Here is a 26,019-nt window from a genome sequence, read left to right on the forward strand (position 1 = left end):
AACTACATGGTTGAGTAGCTACAAAGTATACAGAAGAAGATTTGATTGTGTCACGGGTTGTTGCGCATAAGTGGTGTTGCAAGAAGTTAACATAAAGGCTTGTGTGGTTGCAGCACTTTGTCTACCGCACACACCATAGGCACACGTGTTGTGGTTTAGGTTACCTGTACTTGAGTGAAAATCATGACATTCCCCGTGCCCAATGTCACGACCGCTACCAACATGCCAATGACGTCACCGCTGGTGGAAAACACCACGTAAGTGATTCGTTGTTGTGAATAGCCTTTGGTTTGTCAAGGTTTGCGAACGGAACATGGCAAACCCTTATACGCTAAGTTTGATTCAAATGAAAAACTTGTATCATCCGAAACATCTGCCCCATAACAAAATATATCGATAAAATGTGGCATTAAAAACATAAATTTTAAGACCCGTCATTGGCCATGTTTATTTAAGTGTTTTTTTGTTGTAATGTTAAACAATGGATTAAAAACGGTAGGTGTTTGACTACAGGTTGTTCCAGTATGTTCGTCCATTTGGCGATGTTGGAATCATCGTTACAGCCACCCTCATATTCACGTTTCTGGTGATTGGTTTGGTCGGAAACGTACTCACAATTTTAGTGATTAAATCCAACCCGAAACTGAAGTAAGTGAAAAAATCGTGACGTGGAAAATAAGTAAAATATTTCATAGGGTTTTCGCAAAATTCACAAACAGTAAAAAAGGTGGTGAAGAGTTACTGCAATGTGGTTGTACGTCACATGCAGGCTGTTCGCCTGAGAAAATTTAACGGAAGTTCCCATAAATTCCTTTGAAAAGTTTTGCATGGAAACCACATCCAACAAACCGTTATGACTACAAACAAGTCCTTATGGTTTATCATTGTTATCAATCCCACCTCACACAGAAAGATCAAGTTAGATTTAAACCATGCACGTTGCTATCGTGTCGTGTCTGTTACAATTACACTCGTTTTGATTGCTTTAATAACAAGGTTGGTGTAAGTTTCTTGCTATTGTCCGTGTAACCAAGCCAACCACCGGTAATTAATTACCTAAAATCACCCGTTAGCTCTCATCATTCGGCTTTCCTGGGCCTTAAGAGAGCCAATTTATATCCAGCTTTGAGTTATGGTTTGCATCACGCAGTAATGTGAGAAACAGGCGTTTAACTTATACCACGAACAAGCATAAACACGAAGAGTCTTGAATGTGTCTGCTATGATACCACTATAGAGAAACAGTCGGTTGATCTATACTTAATGTTCTGTAAACTTATCTGCACGTTATCCAAAACAAAACGTTCGGAATTTTTGCCATATACACCTTCTTTAAGCATCGTAGGTCGCACTGGAGAACATTTGAGCCTTATCTTATCCTTCACAACAAGCTATTATTTTTTTTCTACACAGGAATATCTTCATGCACTTCATTTTATCGCTGTGCGTTTCGGATCTCATTTCCACCCTTATCAGCTGGTTGTTTCTGTACCGAAGAACGTGGGGATTCGACAACTGGTATCCAATGCCGGATTTTTTGTGTAGGGTGAGTTACAAAATTGGAATAAAAAACACGCTTTTCTGGTAAATGAATTTGTTTGCGCAAAAAGTTGCATTGTACGTCAAGGAATTCATGTGTATTCCTCAGAAATTGTATACGTCAACACATGATTGCAATATTCGCACGGCTTTATTGTGGTACACGCGGAAGCAGCGCGCATAATGTTTGGTCAAGGAAAGCAATCATTCAGCTGTAGGTATATTTAGTACGGGGATTTTTCAATAAAACGTCATAGCAGCTTCTGCGATTTGTCAGACTTACGCAAGCACGCCATTAGCGAAGTTGCCGTGCGTAATTTGAAGCTAATTCAAAAGGAACTTCATGTACTCGCGCAGTGACCACAGTGAATGAGTAAGTTGATCTGCAGGAAACGTTTCCCAAAACTTTTTCCCCTTGTGAAATTTAACTCCTATCGGCCTGGTTTGCAATAGGCTGTTGTGTCATCTTTAGTGGTAGGTTTGTTTAACGTGCAACGAAATGGGAAATACGTAGTTCAACGCAGTTACAAAGAAAACAATTCGTGCGCCAATGCGATATGCATCGATTGCAACCAGCCGTGCACTAATGTTTACGCAACCAATATTGCGGCTGTGGGAGTACGAATTGTAATAACTGTAGGTGGAACGTACGTTACACCAGCGTTTCCGCTCATGAGGCTGTTTATCCAATCTACAAAGGGTCACCTGTTTGCGTTCCCAATAGGCTGGAACAGCTTGGGTAGTATGTAAAGACGGTTTATTGCGGTTTATGGTTGTCAACGCTGCTTTAATTGCGTAACACCAGCGTATCCGACATACACAAGTGTGCCCATTCGCTACCAAAGGTTCACCTACGTTTGCTGCGATTTGTATGTAAATATCAATAAATATAATTTTAGATGCAAATTATATTTGGCTTGGCTTTACTATTTACTCAAAATACGCAATTTTTTTTACAGTTATCACTAACACTGACTTAATTCGAGTCAAATATTTTTGGTCGGCAGTGACCACTTAACACATGTTAAAGTACATTATAATAATCGCAATCCAAAATTCTATATTTTTATAGTTTTACTGGGCAGCCGATTTGATGACCAACTACGTCACTGCCATGCACATACTCTCGTTCGCCATCTTGCGGTACATTTCAATACAGTTTCCAATCCAATTTTCGAAAATAAAGTTCGTTCATGGAAAGGTATGTATCGAATTATCGATGTACAGTAAAAAAACAGGCCTTACAATTGCCTTCATAAAAACTAATTATAAGTTAGAGCTCTAATTAATATTGGCTTTAATTTCGTGTGATTGACCTCACTGCTGGCTTAATATAAACCCGTTCTTTCACAGATATGGATTACTGCGATATGGACTACAAGCTTCTTGTGTGGTTTTATTCCCTTTTCGATATTCTTCGGTGCGAAAGTTCGGGATCGGACAAGTGGACGACCTGAATCACGTTTTCCGGCCTGCACCGTTAACTTGTAAGAGGCCATTTTCCCATCGTTTGCACTCTTTTAATAGACGTTAAAGTTAACAAAAGACTAAATAAAGACTCATCCAAACTGACAATCAGCCTACTTATTTGCTAAGTTACAGCAGTAAAAGGTTGGAATTCATCTACAATTTTACAAAATTACACAATGCAATTTAAATGCAAACTTAAATGTTCTTTTACTAAACTTAAGTTTAAATTTTTTTTTGATTTTTAAGACCTCAATCTTAAGCAGCTCCACGGAATAGCAAATCTGACAGATTTTGTTTCACAGAGTGGAGGAATACAAACTGTACCAGAAGATATGTTTCCCCATTTTTCTCTATCTTCCCACCTTCGGCGTTGTTTTGCTTTGCGTGCTCATTGGCGTCATCGTGCGGCGTAGATCGGGCAATGGTAGTTCAGAGCGACAGACTAGAAAAGAAAACCAAGCGGTTTTGCAGCTTGTTCTTATCGTCGTTTCCTTCCTGATTGGCTACATTCCATTCACAGGTATGTCCAGAAACTTATAGTTATGTTGCATAGGCTCTTATGATGTAAAGGTGTGTTATACCACTGTATGTGATAAGGATACGCATTCGTGTATTAGAGTTTAATACACAGTTGATCCGTAAAGTTTAAGAATCAGTATTGGACTTATTCTTGTCTGGTTTTCTTTTGTCCATTCAAAGTGAATAGTTTTCTTTATCAGTACTTCGATTTTGAAACAAAAGAATACATGTAATTTTATTAAAGATGTTCAATTTTGAGTTCATTTAGCTTTTTAGCCAATCCAATAAACTTATACAGTAATTATGGGCTTGTAACTCAAGAAACAAAGCTAAGTTTGCGCGATTTTTTATGTTCACTACACTTACCATGGCGTTTCACGTAGCCTACGAATTCTGGTCGATCGAAGATTACCCGAACACTCAATACTACGCGAGATTCGACTATTGGTTCGGAATGACCGAATACCTGTTTCTCCGATTCTCGGAGTGCCTTAATCCAATCTTCTACAATCTCGGATCGACGAAGATGCGAAAATGCACGAAACGCTTTCTGGCGAAGCATTTCAAATACCCGGTATTGTCAACTTCGCAAGCCGAAGTTACGACCACTGCTTCGAGGCCTACGGCTGACTTCGGAGTGTAAACCGGGTGATAGTGATAAGATGTCACAATCTTGCCTTGATAAGTTACATTGTCGATATGGGTCAATGCATTAACGATATTATGTTGTGTTATTCTATTACAAAACGTGGTGTATAATGGAGTATATTTTTTTTCGGGACATGAAGTATTACTGCGTGCGACGATTGCTTTCCCGCAACGAATTTTGTTTGAATTTGATACATGAGAATCTACACTTTATGTTTTAGGGGATTTACCTTATTGTAATATTTACTTTTAAAATCTAAAATAAGAAAGGGGAATTCAACAATCGTTTAAATTAATATTTGATTTGGGTTGACTTATCGACACACACGTTTCCAGAAGTTATTTGTTTTACAGAAATTGTCTGACTTATTTTGAGACCTTTTTCTGCACGTTTCCTATCGGAAACAATTTCTCATTGAATTTTGTGTGCAATAAACGATTATCGTTCCTGGTGTAATAAACCTCATTATCTCGCAAACAAACAGTATCCTGGATAATATAACTTAAAAGTTAAGGGTGCCAAGTCCTAGGAATTCGAGCTCCAGTCATGGGTCTAGCGCTTTGACGGTAGTTGCCAATCCTGGACATATTCAGGTAGATCAAGTTATTTCAATAGGAAGAGCGCTTCTCAGGGACAAACAAGGAAAATAATGTCACGGCGAACGAGTTATTCGCACCGAAAAAAAACGGATCCCAGCAACGCTTGTGCTTGTTGTGTCAGTGACGTAAAAAACGTTTCCTGGCAACGTAATCAAGTTTCACGAGCCTAGTATTTTAGTTTAATTCGTACGTACATTAAGCATTGATTCGAGAACACTCGTTGGAATAAGTATCATCGTTCAGGTGCAGAAATCACAATGTTCGACCTTGTTGCGCTTTTTCACGGGGACAAGAGTAAGTAATAGGGTTGTTTTAACGATTAGTCTCTCCATGTTGAAGAGCTCAAGTAAATGTATTTTGGTGCAGTGGAGATGGGACTTGTGCTTTTGTCGTTTTTCGCCATGGGATGTGCGTTGGAATACTACAGGCATTGGCTGCACCAGAAACAAAATAATCATCTGTCACAGCAAAAGGTGAATGTTGTTGGTCATACTTATTTACGATAAAATCTTTGAGTAGTGGTTGGATGCCTTTGCTGTGTAATTATAGACCAGCACTTAGCCTAGCCTATAAATTAAGCTAAAACTTTCTTATACGTAACGTGAAAATAACTCCGGAGTAAAAACTGAAGTTGCAGAAATATGAAACGTCTCCTGGTGAAAAGGAACCGACGCCAGGAAATCCACAAACTACAAGAAAAAGAAACGTGAAGAGTTGACACAGAACTTGCCCAACATAAAGCGACGGGAACGGTCGAAACTTATGTGAAGATGTTCAATATCGCCTACATATTTTGCTCACGACAACACGGTTTATATAAATAGATCTATATCCTTTACTTGTTCGTTTCTATGCAGAAAATACGCTTACTGCGGATCTGAATACATGAAATGAAGTTAACAGTGCAGCCAAAAACATTGATCGCCGTGTAGCGTGACGATTTTACCTTTTTGACGATGTGGAGTATGTTTTTGGAATATTTCAGTCATAGCCTTGTTGTATGTTGTAAAAACCGTTTTCTTCCGTGGTACCTAAACTTTTTGTGGCAAAGAACCAACTCAGCGTATCAACTTACATGATATGTAATGCTCTGACTGGTAGCGTATCAATACAGATACATGAACCCAACAGCCGTGTTTGTTGTGTAACGACGGACCAAGTGTAAATAAAACCTGCGACTCTTTTGCTGGCACTTACCTAGCAGCAGACTGCCTCTGCCTTAATGTACTGTTATATTATAGTGCACTGTACTGTACACCAAGGTTTATCTACTGTGTTCTCTGCACTCTGGAGGTCCACGAACAGTCCTCACTGATTAGGTTAATTACAATTCGTTTTTTCACGGGCGGGTTGGGAACCAAGGGGCTTGAGTCATACTGAATAGTGGAGGCGAGTGGCATTGAAAGTTTAAGGAACCACTGATGCAGACTGTAAAGTAACAAGTCGTTTATTTGGGTTTAAATACGTTCACGACAATAATGGTAGCAACAGGTGGTTGGAACTCCGATTGAATGATTGCCATAATTCCTTTCCGTGTCAATTTTCCAAAATGAAGACAAAGAAATTCAAAACCCAACTGACAAATGGAATCTGTTTTAACTACGGCATGAAACAGTTTGATAAAAATAAATTAAAATACTAACAAAAGCAAATCGTAAGTCTTGTTTTGCAGTAAAAATGTCTTACCTATATTGGACTTCTAATACGAAATACATCTAAGGAAAGTCGTCCTCCTCGTCAGCCATTTCCTTTGCAAATTCAATATCTTGTTGTTCCCGTTCTCTGCGTTCTTCAGCGCTTTCCAAATCAACGTGGTAGGACTTGGGTGGAAATCTCATTGCCTGAGAATAAATTTAACAGTCAGTCTTAATAAAGTGGCTCGAAAGAGTGTATACCCACACAAGCTAGGCCAAAAGCTCTCAACCTTTTCTAGCGTAAGAGCCCAGTGCAAAACTTCAAGTTCTTACAGGTCGAATTGAAATAAAACACAAATTTGAAACAAACTTTAAAGTACGATAACAAAAAACTAAAATCGTTGATGATTTCTCATTTGTCACAAAAGTGAAGTTGAGAGCAGTTGAAATTCACCGCGCTTGCTTACAAAAGTGTCGAAAATAACTGCATTTTGCAACGAACGTTGTATATACACGTTCACAAGTATAGAGCATCTGATTGACAGGACTAAAATGTTATGATTTGCATTTTTACCAGAGTTTTGAGTTGTGCATTTATTTTACAAGATTTTACAAGAAGTACAAGATTGTTTTCATGTACAGGAACCGAAGCATCAAATAAATTACACTTCAAAACACAACTTTGCAAATCAAGATTAAAAGCAGAAACTCACCATGACAGAGTTTCTATATATGTCCAAGCAAAACGAGATACGGTTGTGGAAAGCCTTCTGTGGTTCCCGTGTGCTGTAGATGTCGCTGACGTCTTTGGTTTGAACATAACCCTCGTCGTGGTTTATTTCCGCTTCAATTACCCCGTCTCTGATTGCCTAGGATTAAAACTACATTCAGTACAACGCTATACTACTTATGCATCAGAAAAAAAAGAATCACATGTTGGAAAAAGAAAATGAGGTTGTTGGCATGTTATCAACGTATAACCTTTGCAATGATAAACTCGGCGTCTTCGGCAGAATCAAGTTGCAATTTGGAGGCCACGTCACTCAAGGAAATTTTCGAGTAACCGGTGGAAATCCGACGAACACCTGCCTTGATCACATTGTGTCTCACACGTAGAATGAGAGTGTAATTGCGGTCGCGTTCAAAGGCTTTTCCGTGGGCTTTCAAGGCGTCGTTGAACGCTTGTAGGTCACCCGTCCTGACAGCTTTTACGGAGGAATTGTTGAGAAAAACATTATTAATTGATTGTCACTTTGTAGTACAAAATATTCAAGAAAAACTTGATTTGTGTAGTCAGGGTCAACTGCACAAGAGGTAAAAATCTTTGTTTGTAAGTAAATGTGGAAAAACTAATACAGTAACATTATGCTAAACTGGGTGTCTCAAGTACTGAAGAACCTTGATTTACACATAAATGTAAATACAACTGTTTCTGTGTGCCATTATCTCATGCTTCATCAAATAAACAATCCTACAAACTTTAAACATTGTATTGTTTTCATCATAACAAACCTTGTGTTAATATGAAGTAAGGTTCCAAAGATCTCTTCATATCAGCCTGTTTGAACTGAGCTCTTTCCGGAATTTCCCCGAGCAACAATTCAACCACAATCATCAGCTTTGTAACCTTTTCAACAACAAATTACTGCATTAGTTTTGTTCATAAATGTCAAACACTTACTGTCTGCTTGAATCCAATAGCTGTAGACTGAGGTGCTTTCCTCAAAGCAGCAATTAAGGTTCTTCGAGCCTCAGAGTATTCTAGTTGTACAGCTCGAATGCGACCTTTACCACAAACAAATATATATACAATGCCATTTAGTAACCCTTTGAATTAGAATTGATGGTTTTATAAACTTTCAACATGAACAATAAAGCTTATACTACAGCTAATTTCATTTTTGGCTTGTCCATATTGCACTAAGAACGGTTGATAGTAGATTTGAGAGAAAAGTCAGCAATGCTAATCTTGTTTTGAAACAGATATATGTTTTTACATACAGTTTACGGTCGTAACGAAACAACTTCTTTGCTCAGACAATATTTTCACATGGTTGAGGAATTTCATAAAAAAATGATGAAAGTCATGGAACTTTACATATTTATTTGTGCCAAAAACACAAATTGCCGATGAAAATAAGTAGAAATATGAACTGGACACTCACCAGTGTAGTATAGATATCTGGCCCATTCATTATTGGAGGCAGGTTCCGGGAATGTAGATTTGGAGGCCAATTTCTCTGCTTGATCGTACAAATTGTAGTGAAGATAGTTACGGAGCAGCAGATTAAGCAATGATGCTTGAGTATCTGTGTCATGGACCAGAGCAGCAGTGCGCAAACGGGCATGTAAGATACTAAATATATACACATGTTGGTTGCAAGTAAAATCTGTTTAACATCCACAGCATACACATACCTTCTCACATCCTCCAGTTTGTCTGTCAGTTCAAACACTCTGCTGTAGTAGAAATAGCATTTTGCCGCCAAAGGATCTAAGGAACGCCTATTTTCCTTGACTAACTTTGTTACCACAGCATTTGCGAGTTTCATGGCCATCTGGTACGACTAAAACACAAATTGCAGCCATCAAAAAACAATGCACTACAAATTTGGCATTGTATATAGCAATGAAACACATATTGTACCTTATTATCAATCAAAAATATGAGCAAAAGCAAATGGACATAAATTTCAGTTTCAGGAAGTCTTGGCACTTTGCTTTGTCTTGACAATGGCTTGGAAGGTTCAACTTCAGTCTCCATTGACTAAAAGGAAAAATATAAACTAATTGACATCACTTAATATGGTAGTGTTACTGACACTGGCATATTCAGTTAATTATTTTCTATGGGCAGCTTGTATTTTTTTTTTATGACAAATATGTTAGTCAGTTTCCAATAATAGCTCTGTTACTTTCCATTTTGAATAACAATAAAAAAATTGGCATGAGTTAAGAGTTGCTAATAGTGTCACCAGTATTGCTTTTTGATTTTAAAATATATATACTGCTATTTTTATACTAATTAATCAGAAATGCTCTTCTGGCACTTAATTTTCTGAAGTTTTATTTTAAACCGACCTTTCGTCTGCCACCTGGTGAGACTTCCTCGGGGTTATACGACAAACTTTTGCTTAAAAAAATTATACTTTCATAAAACCAAACTTACCTCTTCCACATAAGCAAGTAGGTCCAGCTTTGACATTTCATCATTGGGATGGCGACCATTGAAAAACATCTTGATTAAACGGTAAATAACATTGTTGTTGATCCGCTTGCGTGTAGTGGGCAAACTTCTAAGAACTCTCAGTGTGTGTCTGTTTTCTCTCGAGTTAACAGATCTTTCAATGAGAATAAGTTGCTCTCTGATGTCTGCACATAAATAAAGTTTAATGTATACCACATTGGAAAGTTTTTTATTTGCACAGTGATTTCAGGCAATCGTTAATTGTGCGACTGCTCGCAACCTTTAATTAAACCAATTATAACACTTATTAACAGTAACGTTTACTCATTGTTTTTACGAACTATTTTGCCATTTACTTTAAACATTGAGACATCATACCTTCTACAGTGAGCAAATCAACTTCATCTTGAGATTTTTCTGTGGACTTTGGTTCATCACTTTGTTCTGGCTTTTTCTCTGTTTCCTCTTTCATTTCAACTACGTTATCGGCAGATTCCTTACTGGCAGACTTGGTCGCCTTTTTTTTGGCCATGTTTTGCAAGTATAATTAATTGTAATATTCACCTTTTCAATTTACAACAGACTTCTGAGTTTTGGAAGTTCTTTCAAAATTGTCTCATCACGCAATTCATGACATCTTTTACTTAACCAATAGGAGTACGCAGTGAAATTTTTTTTACGGACAAAACTTTACTATTTCTATGACAAACTTTGATCGTCAAAGAAAAACTGCTTGGTTGAATGAAATGTACACATCATTGATTTGATCAGCAGCAAAAATTGGATTTACAAATCTCGCAGATCGCAAGCGAACTGTATGTGGACAGATTACGACAAACGCAGCCAAGCGTGAGAGCCCCATTAATTTTTACAAACAAATACTTCGAAATAAGTAAGCTTGGGGCAAGTTTTAGGAGTTTGGTGTAGTCGGCCATTAGCACTGATACAAAACGGAGATTTGCCATCGAGAAAACGAAGGAAAGATTTGCAAAACTTTATTATTGCATGGCTTTTGTATGAAGCAACTTTTTGTCACACCAATTGAAACAAAAAAGAAAAAGCGAGTATTTACACAACACGAAAACGAACAACACACATTTCGCTACAATGTTGTCATTTCATTGCCATATGACAAATGCCAAAAGTGCTGTAGCAACGTTTCAACGTCTTCGAAAATTACAGCCTTTGATTAAAGCTTTGTGTCTGCATTTCCAGTGTTGACATTCATACTTGAAACTTGTTCTGTCGAACCCCCGGTGACGTTAATCGATCTAATAATGGTTGCAATTCTGCTGCACCCCAGTTTGTTGAGCAAAGGATTCAACCACAGACGACGGGCGTTTTCGTTTTTCAGACAATTAAACACAAAAATCAACAGGCCCTGAAACAACAATAGATCAAAAATAGCAGCTTAAATTGGTTTGCTTTTACATCCATAAGCACGAAAAGGGGTTACGAAAAGCTTAGCAGGAATACAAACAATTCCAAGTCATGGAGTTGCCTATATAACGCAAAGCGTGCACGAGATAAAATCCTAACTCACGTACCTGGTTTGAATTAAATACTGTAAACAACCAGGCCATTGCTGACTGGTAATAAACGTCATTTGCGAAGAGCATAAGAAACCCAAACAACCACGTCAGCCCCATGGAGAGAATCAACGTCATCGCAAGCATGAAGTCTTGAGTTTTGCTGCGCTTTTGTGCTGACGAACGAATCTAAAGAAAAACAATTTCTTAGTTAAACCCGTTTATGAATTTAAAATTTGTTCAGTTTCACAATACACGTCTGAGCATGTTTGGTAATTACATAATCGTTAAATATACGCAGGATTTTTGACAAATAAATATTTTAGAAAAAACCTGTCGCAAAGACTAAACATGCTAAAAAAATTGTTTTAATAGTATAGCTTTCCAATGCGAGTTTAGTATATTAATTTCAAAATAAGCATTAGTTTAATTGATTTTTTGGCACAAACCTTCTGTTTTTTGCAAGTTAAACTGTTTAATATTCTGCAGAAAAGAAAGAAGTTGAACATGGTCAGCAACCCAATAGGAATTACAAATCCAAAGTTCAAGGAATACTCATGAAGCCAGCACACGTGTCTTGCACGATAAACCGACACGAATAAATTGTCATCTGCAAAAATTATTTTCAACTACTAACTATTTTATTTGTGCACTTAATTTCAAATAACTTGTTTTAAAGTCGTCGCAAATGTGTGTACGTTGATTACAATTTTTTACAATTGTTTAAGCGCTTCTTGTCAATCATTTGAAATTGATTGCCTTATTTTAAAATAAAAACAATAGGACTAAAGAAATCCACCATATATATTCAAACTAATTAGACAAAAAAATTGTATAGTTGTTTCACCAGGGATAGTTTGTTAGATTGTTACCTTCTCTGTATTGCTGATTGTCAACGTAGAGAATGGCAACCCCACTGTGCACAGATACTATTACCAGAGGAACTACGTATGACAAAACAGCTAAAACAAGGCGCATTGTATCCCCCGAACGCTGCATAACCTACCAACATAAATGGTACATTGTAAACACGGCATTTAGTGCTCAACACACAGCATAAATCAGTGTAAGACATGAAACTTATTTTTCTTCTACAGAAGAACAAACGTGGCACATTGGACGACATATCGTGTGGCGTTCAAATGCGGCGGCATCGAATTCTGCAGTTTCCTACCTTAACCAGTGCGTTGTAGATATCAAGGGCGTTGGCAGACATCCAGAACCACGCAGCCAGCAAGAAAAAATGCATGAGAACGGCTACTACGTTGCAAACGGTTCTATTTCCAACTCTGTTGGATCCGACAAGGAACAACATATTGACGATGAGAAGACAAACGCACACATTCAAAAGAAACATGGTTGGCCTCTTTACCCGGAGTGACCTTGAAAATATATTTCGTTTACGCCCAAAGTAAAAATCACGTCTATAGGGCCATTGATAGGTTACAAACGTGCCAGTGCGAGGTATTTTACAGATCAAACTATAAATGTAAGGGTAGGAGGCTTGGAAAAAAGACTTCCTGGCAGAAATCGTTCATTTAATAACCAAGACTGCCAGGTCTAGTCAGGAGCTTTTTTGATATTTTTGGACCACACCAGGATTCAAACCCAGGATATCCTGGACAGGAATTCTGATCAAGTTATCTTTTTGATGTATGGTTCGGACTCTTAACCCATGCTCCCAATCGTTTTTTTTTCAATATTCATGGTTCACGGTTCTCTGTACTGGCTACACCCCCCTCTAGTGGGGCCTGACCATGCCCAAGTTGGTGCAATCGATATGGGTAACGTATAGTTGGGAAATATATGCAGTCAGGGTGCTGTAGTAAGAATAAAATATTAAGTTCATAGGTTATGAAATTAATGAGTTCAGATATCTGTTGCGATTATGGAACTTTATCAACATTTCGAATTACCTTAACTGGTTATACTTACCCTATGCTGACGTATATAATTATAGTCACGGCTAATCCGAGAGAAGAAAGGATGCATCCAACCCAAGTGACAATACTTAGTTCTGCAGCTGATGGCAGCACTACAGAGCTCTAAGAAAGGAGTACATATTGGCGCCGTAGTGTATATAGCAAGATAATAATACAAAGATGCCGTGGGACACATTCGTAGATTTAAAAGTACACAAGTTTTAATTTTTACAAATTTTTCTTGAGAAAAAAACACAAACAATTTTTTGCTCAAAGTTAAGTTCGACATACGATTATCTGCTTACAATAATCATAGCGAAGTTTGCAAGTGTCTTGCAATCACAGCGGGGTTTGGATGAGTTGAACACTTGCACCAGTCTGCATTTACTCGGAGACCAACGAAAGTTCGAGTCCAAACTCACACATTGAGTCCGTGTGAAGGTTTCCTGCAAAATTATTACCGCAAAATATTGGATCTTGTTTCATAAAAAAGGCACTAATGCATATATTACTTTATCAATGCTCCTTATTAGCAATTTTAAGATAGGTTTCGATGCCACTCTCCCAGCAGGGTGTGTAAATTTCAGGTTGCAGATCGCAAATGCTACAATGCGCGTAACTCATAGCTATAGCAGACTGCATACACACGATGTAGAAAGCCATTATAATGGCACATATATGTGCTTAGGCATTGCAATGTAGTAACAAATTTTGCACATTGTATTCAACTTACCAATAACGGGTTGCCTGGTAAAGGAACTGCCCCTTGTTTTTCCGACACGTTGTTAAAGGTAGTAGTAATGGCTGGGTCGTTAGAAGTTGCAGTGTAGCCACGAATGCTGGGGGCGATAATCTGCAGTAAACATTGATAGCTTTGCATTCATTAAATAAACTTACAACCAAAAAATTAAAAAAAAACACAAGTTCGATGTAGGTATAGGTTTAGTTTGCATTTTATGCAAACTTGCCATAACCACGCATGCACTTTGGTCATTTGATTGAAACGAAGCTGTTAGAACGTAAACCAGCAAATTACCCTTTTACCGATCAAAAATACAACTTTTCGACTTTATTCGAGCTGTCTTTACATGGAAATTTATGTTATTCACCAACCATTGCCACTGACGTTTCCGTAGTGTAAGCTTGGGAATATTGACTGATTTTTAATTCATTAAGGCCGAGAGCAAATGTATATGCATGTTTGTATTAAAATTAAATATAATTTATTGAGTGGCTACGTCAGTGCGTCTTTTCACGCATTTTCCGATTATATACACAGAACTAACCTGGCTTAGTTTTCCATTTCCTTCTGGGTGAAGCAGGTCGTTTTTATATAAAATAAACGAAATTCTCAAGTTGTTAATCCCAAGCTGACTTGCTGCACTTTCTAGAAGTTCGGCGGGCAATATACTGCTCACCGATGGATCGTAAGGCACTCCAAATTTATCAAGCGGGCGGAAAGGAACATCGGAAAATTGTGTTCCCACTCTGAGCACATTTTCAACCTGAAAGACATAAAGGTTTCACCATCTATAGTAGGACACATAAATTGAACCTTAAGAAAATATGTCATAAATTTCTTAGATTAAACAGCATTTTTTACAATTTATCACAATACTAGCGAAATGTAGATTTTGCTGAGCCTTATATAAGTTAGGTACATAATTTTTTTCAAATTGCATGTCTCAAAAAATTTTTTTTAGTATTTTCTCGGAGTTTAATTATAGCTTCAGAAACAGACCAATCACAGCAATTAAAAAAGGCGTAACTGAAAGCCAGATTCTCCTAAAATGAAAGAGTAAGACTCGTAAGGGATTTTTACCTGTAAAGTTTGATCTTTAGTGTGAAGGATGAGGGTGCTGTTGCCGGGAATCCAAACTCGATCAATCAAATTTTGAAGTGATTGCAATAACAGTTGTTTTCGGTGCGTTGCATTACTGCCAAATAATTTTCGAAATAAAAATGCACCAAATTCCTAAATTATTTCCTGGAGTAAAAAAATAGCGGTATCAATTTATACCTTTACAAACAAAGGAGTACTGGTAATTGCAGGGTAGAATACTATACCATACTATACCATATTAATAATCGACGTTGACCGAAAGGTACCACAAATGGAGACTAGTGTGCCAGCTAGTGTGAAAGCTAGCACAGTGCCACCCAACAGCTGCACTGACGAGACCTTACAGGTCGAAACAGTGCGTGTACACACCCTGTCTGCAGCTTTGCAATAATATGGCTTTTTTGCCCATATTAACAAGTTATGAAACAATGCTCGATCGTATAGCTGAGTGTTTGTTACAAAAATAATCTTTACTGTCATGCATGAGATTAGATTACTTGGTTTCAGTCTGTGGCAAGGAACCTGACACTTGACCAACCGCCAATAAAGTATTGAGAAGTGTAGACGGAGTAATCTACAATGTACAAACCATATATTGCTTTATTTTAAATTTATAAGAAAATTTGTGCAAAAAACTTGATCGCACGTTGACTTTAGCTGGATCCAGAAGGCTGATCCGGACGATTGTGTCCACAACTGCGTTGGCGTCACTTGGGCTAATGTTTGTTGATTGGGATGTCAGTAGTCTTAACTCAGCTACCGCGTTTGCTACAGCTTCAGTTGTGGGAGCAACCTGAAATTGTACAACTAATTTTTTTCAAAGTTTATTTCTATCGAAAAACACTATTTATGAGTCTGCTCATAATTCTATTCTGAGAATAAAGAGACTGGTTGGTCAAGCTCCAGGATTACATGGAGCTGACCTAACTGACGTCACAAATCAAAGATAAAGCTAGCGGTGTGGGTGGTGACGTCATGTATCATTGTTATCCGTCACCGTCCTGTCAATGTTTTCCACAGTGTGGGCCAGTCTCTTTTTTCTCAGATATCCTTTTCTCATTGCAATAAAAGAAAACTCTGATATTTTGTTGATACATTGTAGTCGATTTAACTTCTTTAGGTAGGACAAATGTTTTTTGATTTGAAGTGAGATTTAGGTCCCAATAAATAACATCACGAAACTAAATCGAACCGTTATGCCTCAGAACAAAACAACAGACCACAAATGGACAGTGGTTAAAATCAAAGTTTTTGAATATGGATATACGCTAAAAAATCGATGGTATGCAATTTGTTATCGTGTACATACCCATACCTGGATATCCACGACGGACGATAGATTTTTTGAGCAAGGGACCACATGTATATGTAGAAGTTTCGCTGTAGAACTTCGTGTTTGCTCGGGAAAACAGCCAGCTGTGGCGATTGCTCTGCCTAAAACAAAACATGTGGAAATGTCAAAAAATTTCATACAATATGTGTACACAAAGTATTAGCTTAAAAAAACTGGATCGATCCTGTTTTTAAAGCTGGTGTTTTATGTGCATATTGCGGAAGGTACAGTGATCGCCAGGTCAGCATATGCAGTCTATGGTTTTTTTTTAAGAAGAAACCAATTTTTGAATATTTGAGTCAAAATTAAAATAAGTAATTACCGTTGGAGCACATTTCATTTGAAACCGGTGCTTCCCCGAGGCTTGATCGAGGGAAATTGTAAGAATTGTTTGTGACCGGATCTGATAATGGACCAGGCCAACAAAAAGCTGAAAAAACGAGAAATGTGATTGTGTTTGTCCACCTGCTGAGAAGTCTTACGTTGACAGTGAATACCATCTCCTTCAAAACCGTTGTTGCATTCACAGTGAATCAATGGAAAGGTTGACACGCACGTTGCATTGCTGTGGCAATGTGCATTTTCACATGGGTTCATTTCTAAAAAGTTAAAAAAATACCAAAAATGGTGGTCATAGATTTTTTTGGATAAATCTCACATGCCAGCACCCAATATATCTCTTATAATGCAGGGTGGCAAATTCTGATAACAAAAAACATGTACTTGCCTGTTTGACAGTTAAAATCAGTAAAGTTCTCAAGACAGTCACATGTATATCCGTTTATCAAGTTTAAACAGGTTCCTTGGTTTAAACACGGCGATGACAAGCACTCGTCAATATCTAAAACCAACTCTCAAAACTGGAAAACTTTTACATTGCTAAATGTTTTTTAGACAAATATGTATTCCTCGATCTAAAGATTTCATCGCCTTTGCAAAAGTCAAAAGGGCATTAGGAATCGAGGGCACTCGTTACTATCTTTAAGGAAAAATTACGAAAATGTTATGGGCGAAATGGACTACCAGTAAATAACATGGCACAGTAATTTATTTACAACACACTGGTTTCGTTTACCAGCGAAACATTTTTTCCCAGTAAAACCGGCTATGCAGGAGCATTTAAAATCGTTCAGAAGGTCAGTACAGTTTCCATGAATGCTACAAGGCGAAGACGCACATTCGTCAATGTCTAAATACAAACAAACAAATATATATATGACAAGAACTGATTCCTTCTCCCCGGGCCCACGGACATATACCTATCTCGCACGTTGTTCCGCTATATCCAGGTTGACAAGAACAAATGTACATGTTGACGTCATCCACACATGTTGCGTTGTTTATACAAGGAATTGATTGACACTCGTCGATATCTACGTGTTTGTCAAATTTAAACATGCCAACTGGAAGAATGAATCGTTGAATTTACCTATTGAGCAGTCTTTACCGTAGTAACCATCATTGCAGCTGCAGTTGTAATCGTTTACTAGATCCGTGCAGTTTCCACGAGAATTGCAACGGTTCATTCCACAGTTGTCTGCATCTGTCAAAAAGTCGTTTACCGTTATGCACAGCAAGAGGTCTGGCTCACACACGATAACAAAATTCAATTTTTATTTTATCTTCGTGCGAATTAAGCTGACGAGTGGACCCTTGAAGTGTAGATGAAATACATCATTTAAAAAGTAACATGATGCATAAGCTACTCACCAACGGAACAGATTTTTCCTACAAAGCCAGGAATGCAGCTGCAGTTAAAGTCATTGATAAGATCCGTGCAGTTTCCGTTAATGCATGGGTTTGATAGACATTCGTCAAATTCTGCAAAGAAAAGCCTCAATGGCTACGACTTCAAGCAATGGTAAGTCTGCACCTGTGGAGCAATTATAATCCGAATATCCTGGTACGCAATCACATCTATATCCGTTAACATCATCAGTGCAATTTCCTCCGTTTAGGCATGGTGTTGGTTGGCAATCGTCAATATCTGAGCGAAAAATGTCCATTGTTGTGAAATCCGGCATTAGTTATGTGTCCACTATTGAGTAATGCTGATTATGAAGTTCTTTCATGCCTTTGTACGTACACTACATTGCTTGAAAAGCGTTATAATACTTGCCGATCGAACAATTTCCTCCCGTAAATCCCAGGACACAGGTGCACATGAAGTCGTTCACCAAATCCGAACAATTTCCGTGAACACATGGGTCCGAGGAGCAGTCATTTATATCTGAATAAAAATACAGAAAAGTGTTGTTCATTTTGTCGTTTTGGTTAATGGAAAGAAACATCTTATGAGTCTGAATGCATAAGTGCATTCAAATTTGCTGTTTATAAACATATTAATATTTAAGAGGAGACATGTAGTGTAGTACATGGAGCCCAACATCTCACCAACTGAGCAATTTCTTCCAGTATATCCAGGGTTACAAGTGCAAGTATAGTTGTTCAACAAATCTGCACAGTATCCATTGACACATAGTTCAGGTATACACTCCTCAATATCTTTAATACAACCTCACTTAAGAATAGGAATTGTTTTTACAAAAATGTTGAAAACTTTTACCTGTAGAGCAGTTTTCATCAGTGTAGCCGGGCACACAGGTACAACTGTAGTTGGCAATCAGGTCGTTGCAGGTAGAGTTGTGTTCACAGGGAGATGATTCGCATTCGTTAATGTCTATGAAATAGAGTATGTGAGTTATGTCGCTATACAATGTACTTATGCAAGCATTTACACGTAATTTCCTCACAGACAAATGTTAAAAAGTAACCACATACAACTAACGCAACGTTATGGTGGACCTATGTGAAAATTGCAGGCTGAACTTTACCTGACTGCTCCGCTTATGTATCGATGACGTTTCGGTTGCTGTGCATATTCACAGACAATGGTACTCACCACTGGAGCAGTTCCTCCCTGTATAACCTGGTGAGCAGGAACACACAAAGTCGTTAACCAAATCCGAACAGTTCCCGTTAAGGCATGGGGCCGGGAGACAATCGTCAATATCTAATGAAACAATGAAATTTCTGCCATAAATCGGAAAGTTGGACCACTTCACCTGTTGAGCAGTTTTTATCTGTGTATCCAGGGAGACAAACGCATTGATAATCTGCCACCTTGTCGATGCAACTTGAGTTGTGCAGGCATGGAAGAGGTTCACAGTCGATGATATCTGTATAGACCAACAAGTAACTGTCTTTATATGTACCATCATAAGCAGATTGTTAAATTGAAAGGTTTCTCCCACACTTTATACGCATTGCCACGACAAACACACAACGGTGGCCAGTATAGGAGATATTCTTACCAATAGAACAATTTCTTCCAGTGTAACCAGGGGTACAAGTGCAAGTGTAGTTGTTTAACAAGTCAGTGCAATTTCCAAAAACACACGGATTTAGTGTACATTCGTTAGTATCTGCAAGCACACGGTTCGATGGCGTTAAGCATGCACATAAATGCACACGATAATGTTAACATTCTATCAGGCCTTACTCGTGGAGCAATTCTTGTCGGCGTAGCCAGGAAGGCAAGTGCAATTGTAATCAGCTATCAGGTTGTTGCAAATTGAGCCATGTTGACAAGGCAGTTGGCCGCATTCGTTTATGTCTGTAAAACATTTGATAATAACATCTACTTCCTAGGAAAAGCATAGTTTAGCATAGAGAGGAGACGTGTAGTTGTAGCACATGGGGCACAACATCTCACCGACTGAGCAATTTCTTCCAGTATATCCAGGGTTACAAGTGCAAGTGTAATTATTTACCAAATCAGTGCAGTTTCCATTGACACAAAGTCCAGGTATACATTCGTCGATATCTTCAATACAACCTCACTTAAGAATAGGAATTGTTTTTCTTTTACCTTTCAAAAACTTTTACCTGTAGAGCAGTTTTCATCAGTGTAGCCGGGCACACAGGTACAACTGTAGTTGGCAATCAGGTCGTTGCAGGTGGAACCGTGTTCGCAGGGAGATGAATCGCATTCGTTAATGTCTATGAAATAGAGTTTGTAAGTTATATCGCTATACAATGTACTTATGCAAGCATTTTCACGTAATTTCCTTAAAGACACATCTTAAAAAGTAACCACATACAACTAACGCAACGTTGTGGTTGACCTATGTGAAAATTTCATCCGGAATTTTACATGACTACTCCGCTTATGTAACGATGTGGTTTAGGTTGCTGTGTATATTCACAGACAATGGTACTCACCACTGGAGCAGTTCTTCCCTGTATAACCTGGTAAGCAGGAACAACCATAGTCGTTGACCAAATCTGAACAGTTTCCGTTAAGGTGACATGGCAACGGGAGACAGTCGTCAATATCTAATGAAAAACAGTGAAATTGCTGTCTTAAATGGCGACGTTCAACCATGCACTTCACCTGTTGAGCAGTTTTTATCTGTGTACCCAGGGAGACAAACACATTGATAATCTGCAACTTTGTCAATGCAACTTGAGTTGTGATGGCATGGAAGTGGTTGGCAGTCGTTGATATCTGTAGACCAAAAAGTAACTGTTATTAAATTGTTAATGTAGAATCATAAAGCAGATTGTTAAATTGAACGGTTTCTTCCACACTTTATACGACAAACACACATATTAACGGTGGCCAGTATAGGAGATAATCTTACCAATGGAACAATTTCTTCCAGTGTAACCTGGGATACAGGTGCAAGTGTGGTTGTTTAACAAGTCGGTGCAATTTCCGAAAACACACGGATTTGTCAAACATTCATCAATATCTGCAAGCACACGGTTCAATGGTGATAAGCACGCACTGAAATGCACACGATAATATTAACATTCTATCAGGCCTTACTTGTGGAGCAATTCTTGTCAGTGTAGCCAGGAAGGCAAGTGCAATTGTAATCAGCTATCAGGTCGTTGCAAATTGAACTATGTTGACAAGGCATTTGGTCGCATTCGTTTATGTCTGTAAAACGTTTGATAGAAACACCTACTTCCTATGGAAAGCATCGCAATTTCATTGTGAATGAGAACAACGAAATTGAGCTTTTCATGACATTAGCAATTACACAATGCCATAGCGTATAGTCTTAAACACATAATTTTACCGATGGAACAATTTACACCCGTGTATCCAGGGATGCAAGTACAAGTGTAAGTGTTTACCAAATCAATGCAGTTTCCATTGACGCATAGTTCAGATACACAATCGTTAATATCTAATCATCAAAAATAAAAATAAAATAGTCTGATGCAAATTTTGTATTTAAAACTTTACTTGTTGAGCAGTTTTTATCAGTGTAGCCGGTTAGACAGATACAACTGTAGTCGGCTATCAGGTCGTAGCAGGTTGAGTTAAACTGACAAGGAGGTGGATCGCATTCGTTGATGTCTGTAACGTAGTGCATAAAATTAATGTCGCTATACATTATACATACGAAAGACATTTTAGGTAAATTCTAAAGGAAAAAAATCAAACCACATTAGAAGGAAGAAACGCTTTTGTTAAAAGCTATTTTAAAATCGCAGCTGTAAGTTTTGCTACGCTACTTATAACGGTATTATGTTTCGGCTGCTTGTATTCTCTAATACAGGCACTCACCGATCGAGCAGTTCTTTCCTGTATAACCTGGTGGGCAGGAACATATATAGTCGTTGATCAAATCTGAACAGTTTCCGTTAAGGCATGAGTCCGGGACGCAGTCGTCAATATCTAATGAAATACAGTGAAATCGCTGCCTTAAATCGGAAAGTTCAACCACTTCACCTGTTGAGCAGTTTTTATCTGTGTATCCAGGGAGACAAACGCATTGATAATCTGTCACCTTGTCGATGCAACTTGAGTTGTATTGGCATGGAAGTGGTTCGCAGTCGTTGATATCTGTAGACCAACAAGTAACTGTCATTAACTAGTGAATGTAAAATCACAAAGCAGATTGTTAAATTGAACGGTTTCTTTCACACTTTATACGACAAACACATATATTGTTTATAGGAGATAATCTTACCAATGGAACAATTTCTTCCCATGTATCCTGGGATACAGGTGCAAGTATAGTTGTTTAACAAGTCCGTGCAATTTCCGAAAACACACGGACTTGTTAAACATTCGTCGATATCTGCAAACACACGGTTCAACAGTAATAATCACGCCCTTCAATGCACACGATAATGTTAACATACTATCAGCCCTTACTTGTGGAGCAATTCTTGTCGGTGTAGCCAGGAAGGCAAGTGCAATTGTAATCAGCTATCAGGTCGTTGCAAATCGAGCCATGTTGACAAGGCATTTGGTCGCATTCGTCTATGTCTGTAAAACGTTTGATAGAAACACCTACTTCCTATGAAAAGCATCGCAATTTCATTGTGAATGAGAACAACGAAGTTGCCCTTTTTATGTCAACAGCAATTACACAATGGCATAGCGTATAGTCTTAAACACATGATCTTACCGATGGAACAATTTACACCCGTGTATCCAGGAATGCAAGTACAAGTGTAAGTGTTTACCAAATCAGTGCAGTTTCCATTGATACATGGTTCAGATACACAATCGTTAATATCTAATCATACAAAATAGAAAAGAAAATAGACTGATGCAAATTTTGTATTTAAAACTTTACTTGTTGAGCAGTTTTTATCAGTGTGGCCGGTTAGACAGATACAACTGTAGTCGGCAATCAGGTCGTAGCAGGTTGAGTTAAACTGGCAAGGAGGTGGATCGCATTCGTTAATGTCTATAATATAGTGCACAAAATTAATGTCGTTATACATTATACATATGAAAGCCTACACAGAACATATGAAATTAAGTGAGAATGCATTCTTACTTATTGAACAATGTCTTCCAGTGTAACCAACGTCGCACGTGCAGTTGTAATCATTTATCAAATCTGTGCAATTTCCATTAGGGTAACAAGGTGCACGACTGCACTCATCGATGTCTATGAACAGTGAAGACGCAAATTTATTGAAAAACATTCAGACACCACAAATTTGTCCTAAACTGATATATTTGTATTTTTGACATTTCAAAAAACATCTTCGTTTATATATTAATAGTTTAAGATATGAAATATGTTTCGACCGCGTGCTTACCAATGGAACAATTTCTTCCAGTGTAACCTGGAGTACATGTGCAAATGTAGTTGTTCACCAGATCAGCGCAATTGCCGTTAACACACGGATTTGGAATGCATTCGTTGATATCTGTAAGCAAACAGTACAAGTAACATATTCATCTACTTTGCAGCACCTTATCTGGTGAAACACCAGCCTTACTGGTTGAGCAATTCTTGTCGGTGTAGCCAGGTAGACAGATACAATTATAATCAGCTATTAGATCGCTACATGTTGATCCATGTTGACAGGGGAGTGGATCGCATTCGTTTATGTCTGCAAATATAAAATGATATGTACTACCTTAGAATGACATTATTTACCATGGAATAATGAACCCCAGACAAAATGAATATTTTTTGTAGCTAATTTATAACGACCTATCTTTTATCAAAGCAAATTATAGAGCGTTACTGATTTGTCACTTTGTGATATTTTTAACTTTATATGTTTAAAATATAATGATATTTTTTAATTTAAATAATTACGATATTTTTCACACACACTTTTACTTACTAATGAAACAACTCTTTCCTGCGTAGCCTGCACTACATGAGCAGTTGAAGTCGTTGATCAGATCAGTACAGTTTCCGCCGTGGAGACAAGGATTGGAATTGCACTCGTTTATATCTGGCAAGTATTGAGTTCGTTTGTCAATGATGGAAAAATCTCAAATACGTTTCTACAGGGTGATATCGTGACATTTTTAGAAGTGTAATGCCTTTTAAATGCCTTGCACCCCATTACTAAGTAGTTCGAGTAACTTTAGGTATATAATTTTTTTGTTTTACTGGTGAGCTTTGCATCATTCTGTACGTTACAATTTTCACAGCTATTATTGTGTAACAAATCATCATAATTTCGACTCCTTGTGATTACCTGTCTCGCAGTTTATTCCGTTATACCCAGGTACACAGAGGCAAGAATATCTGTTAAGTTGGTTGAAGCAATTCGCACCGTTCAGACATGGCGATGAATGGCATTCATTGATTTCTGAACAAAAATAAAGTTAGCACATTTTGAACATATGTGTGCATATATCATGAAAAATTTATACATGATCCACACGTTATACCGTAAACATTACTTTCACTCTACCCAATTAAGCTCGGGTGTTAGTTGCGCATGTAGAAAATAATAAATCAATCTTATGCCTTTAAAGCGTGATGCGTGCTTCCTAAGTCTTTCACAATAAATTGATGTAAATAGTATGTAGTTAACATGTAAAGCGCCCCTATGGGCATATACCTTTTTCGCAATTTTTGCCAGCGTATCCTGCAATACATACGCAGGTATAGTCGTTAACGTGGTCAATGCACGTTGTGCCGTGCAGGCAAGGGTAAGAACTACAATCGTCAATATCTGCAAAACGCAAAAAAACATTTTTAACTTTTTTGGGTGTGTGTCAGCAACCTTGATTCGAGGTAGCACCTTTGCAAATCCAACCCATAATAACTTAAATTGAGGCCAATCAGCCCAAGGGAAAATTTTTATCATGTTACTCACCAATCGAGCATTTTTTCCCTGTATAACCCAGTGAGCAGAAACACGAATAGCCGTCAACCAAATCAGAACAGTTTCCGTGAACACACGGGTTAAGCAAACAGTCGTCAATATCTGTGATAATATCATAACATTAATTGTTACCATGTAGCAGAACACCTTATCGTTACCTGTAGAGCAGTTTTTATCTGTGTACCCAGGGAGACACAAGCATTGATAATCTGCCACTCTATCAATGCATCTTGAGTTGTGTACGCATGGGTTTGGGTCACAGTCGTTTATGTCTGTGAGTATTTGTTCAACACATAGTCAGCGATAAGAGCAAAAAATGTATTTGACCAGTCCATTTTGTTAGTATGTGTCGCCAGTTAACGTTAGTGGAAAATTTAGGGTAAACAATATTAAGAATGGAACATAAATTTTGTACCCAACAACGACGTGATAGCGAGAAATATACTAAAGTGTTTAAGGAATTTAGTGAGAATGCATACTTACTTATCGAACAATGTCTTCCGGTGTAACCAACGTCGCACGTGCAGTTGTAATCATTTATCAAATCAGTGCAATTTCCATTAGGGTCACAAGGTGCACGACTGCACTCATCGATGTCTATGAACAGTGAAGACGCAAATTTAATGAAAAACACTCAGACACCACAAATTTGTCCTAAACGATTTTACTATAATTGTATATTTGACATTTTAAAAAACATCTTCGCTTATATATTAATAGTTTTAGATATGAAATATGTTTCGACCGCGTGCTTACCAATGGAACAATTTCTTCCAGTGTAACCTGGAGTACATGTGCAAATGTAGTTGTTCACCAAATCAGCGCAATTGCCGTAAACACATGGTTTTGGAATGCATTCGTTGATATCTGTAAGCAAACAGTACAAGTAAGATATTCATCCAGTTTCAAACACCTTGTCTAGTTAAACATCAGCCTTACTGGTTGAGCAATTCTTGTCAGTGTAGCCAGGTAGGCAGATACAATTATAATCAGCTATTAGATCGCTACATGTAGATCCATGTTGACATGGGAGTGGGTCGCAGTCGTTTATGTCTGCAAATGTAAAATGATATGTACTACCTTGGAATGACATTATTTACTATGGAATAATGAACCCCAGACAAAATGAATATTTTTTGCAGCTAATTTATAACGACCTATCTTTCATCAAAGCAAATT

General features: G+C 37.8%; 3 protein-coding genes across 4 annotated transcripts; 1 reads left to right on the top strand and 2 right to left on the bottom strand.

Moving 5' to 3' along the window:
• Window positions 1-118: 118 nt before the first annotated feature.
• On the top strand, window positions 119-4,645 carry LOC145908406 (growth hormone secretagogue receptor type 1-like). The gene is made up of 7 exons (XM_082995681.1): window positions 119-257; window positions 514-648; window positions 1,414-1,546; window positions 2,612-2,740; window positions 2,893-3,026; window positions 3,312-3,529; window positions 3,912-4,645. Exons 1-7 carry the CDS (start codon window positions 184-186, stop codon window positions 4,169-4,171), a joined length of 1,083 nt encoding a protein of 360 aa, XP_082851807.1. The 5' UTR covers window positions 119-183; the 3' UTR covers window positions 4,172-4,645.
• A 1,564-nt stretch (window positions 4,646-6,209) lies between these two features.
• Window positions 6,210-10,223, bottom strand: LOC145907927 (26S proteasome non-ATPase regulatory subunit 3-like). 2 transcript variants are annotated; one of them, XM_082995046.1, is made up of 11 exons: window positions 9,976-10,223; window positions 9,580-9,782; window positions 9,058-9,177; window positions 8,829-8,977; window positions 8,576-8,766; window positions 8,092-8,195; window positions 7,923-8,037; window positions 7,392-7,615; window positions 7,124-7,279; window positions 6,463-6,617; window positions 6,210-6,352 (listed from the first exon to the last, which is right to left on the bottom strand). In XM_082995046.1, the coding sequence occupies exons 1-10, from the start codon at window positions 10,127-10,129 to the stop codon at window positions 6,492-6,494; spliced, it is 1,542 nt and encodes a 513-aa protein (XP_082851172.1). In that variant the 5' UTR covers window positions 10,130-10,223; the 3' UTR covers window positions 6,210-6,352; window positions 6,463-6,491. The 2 variants fall into 2 exon arrangements, with proteins under 2 accessions (XP_082851172.1, XP_082851171.1); XM_082995045.1 differs by having other exon boundaries at window positions 6,210-6,375.
• A 563-nt stretch (window positions 10,224-10,786) lies between these two features.
• Window positions 10,787-13,466, bottom strand: LOC145908951 (adhesion G-protein coupled receptor G2-like). Its single transcript, XM_082996269.1, has 7 exons — window positions 13,354-13,466; window positions 13,062-13,171; window positions 12,301-12,508; window positions 11,999-12,128; window positions 11,576-11,736; window positions 11,145-11,315; window positions 10,787-10,978 (listed from the first exon to the last, which is right to left on the bottom strand). Exons 1-7 carry the CDS (start codon window positions 13,360-13,362, stop codon window positions 10,787-10,789), a joined length of 981 nt encoding a protein of 326 aa, XP_082852395.1. The 5' UTR covers window positions 13,363-13,466.
• Window positions 13,467-26,019: the final 12,553 nt, after the last annotated feature.

The sequence above is a fragment of the Ascidia mentula genome, chromosome 7 (assembly GCF_947561715.1).
Source record: "Ascidia mentula chromosome 7, kaAscMent1.1, whole genome shotgun sequence".
Taxonomy (NCBI): Eukaryota; Metazoa; Chordata; class Ascidiacea; order Phlebobranchia; family Ascidiidae; genus Ascidia; species Ascidia mentula.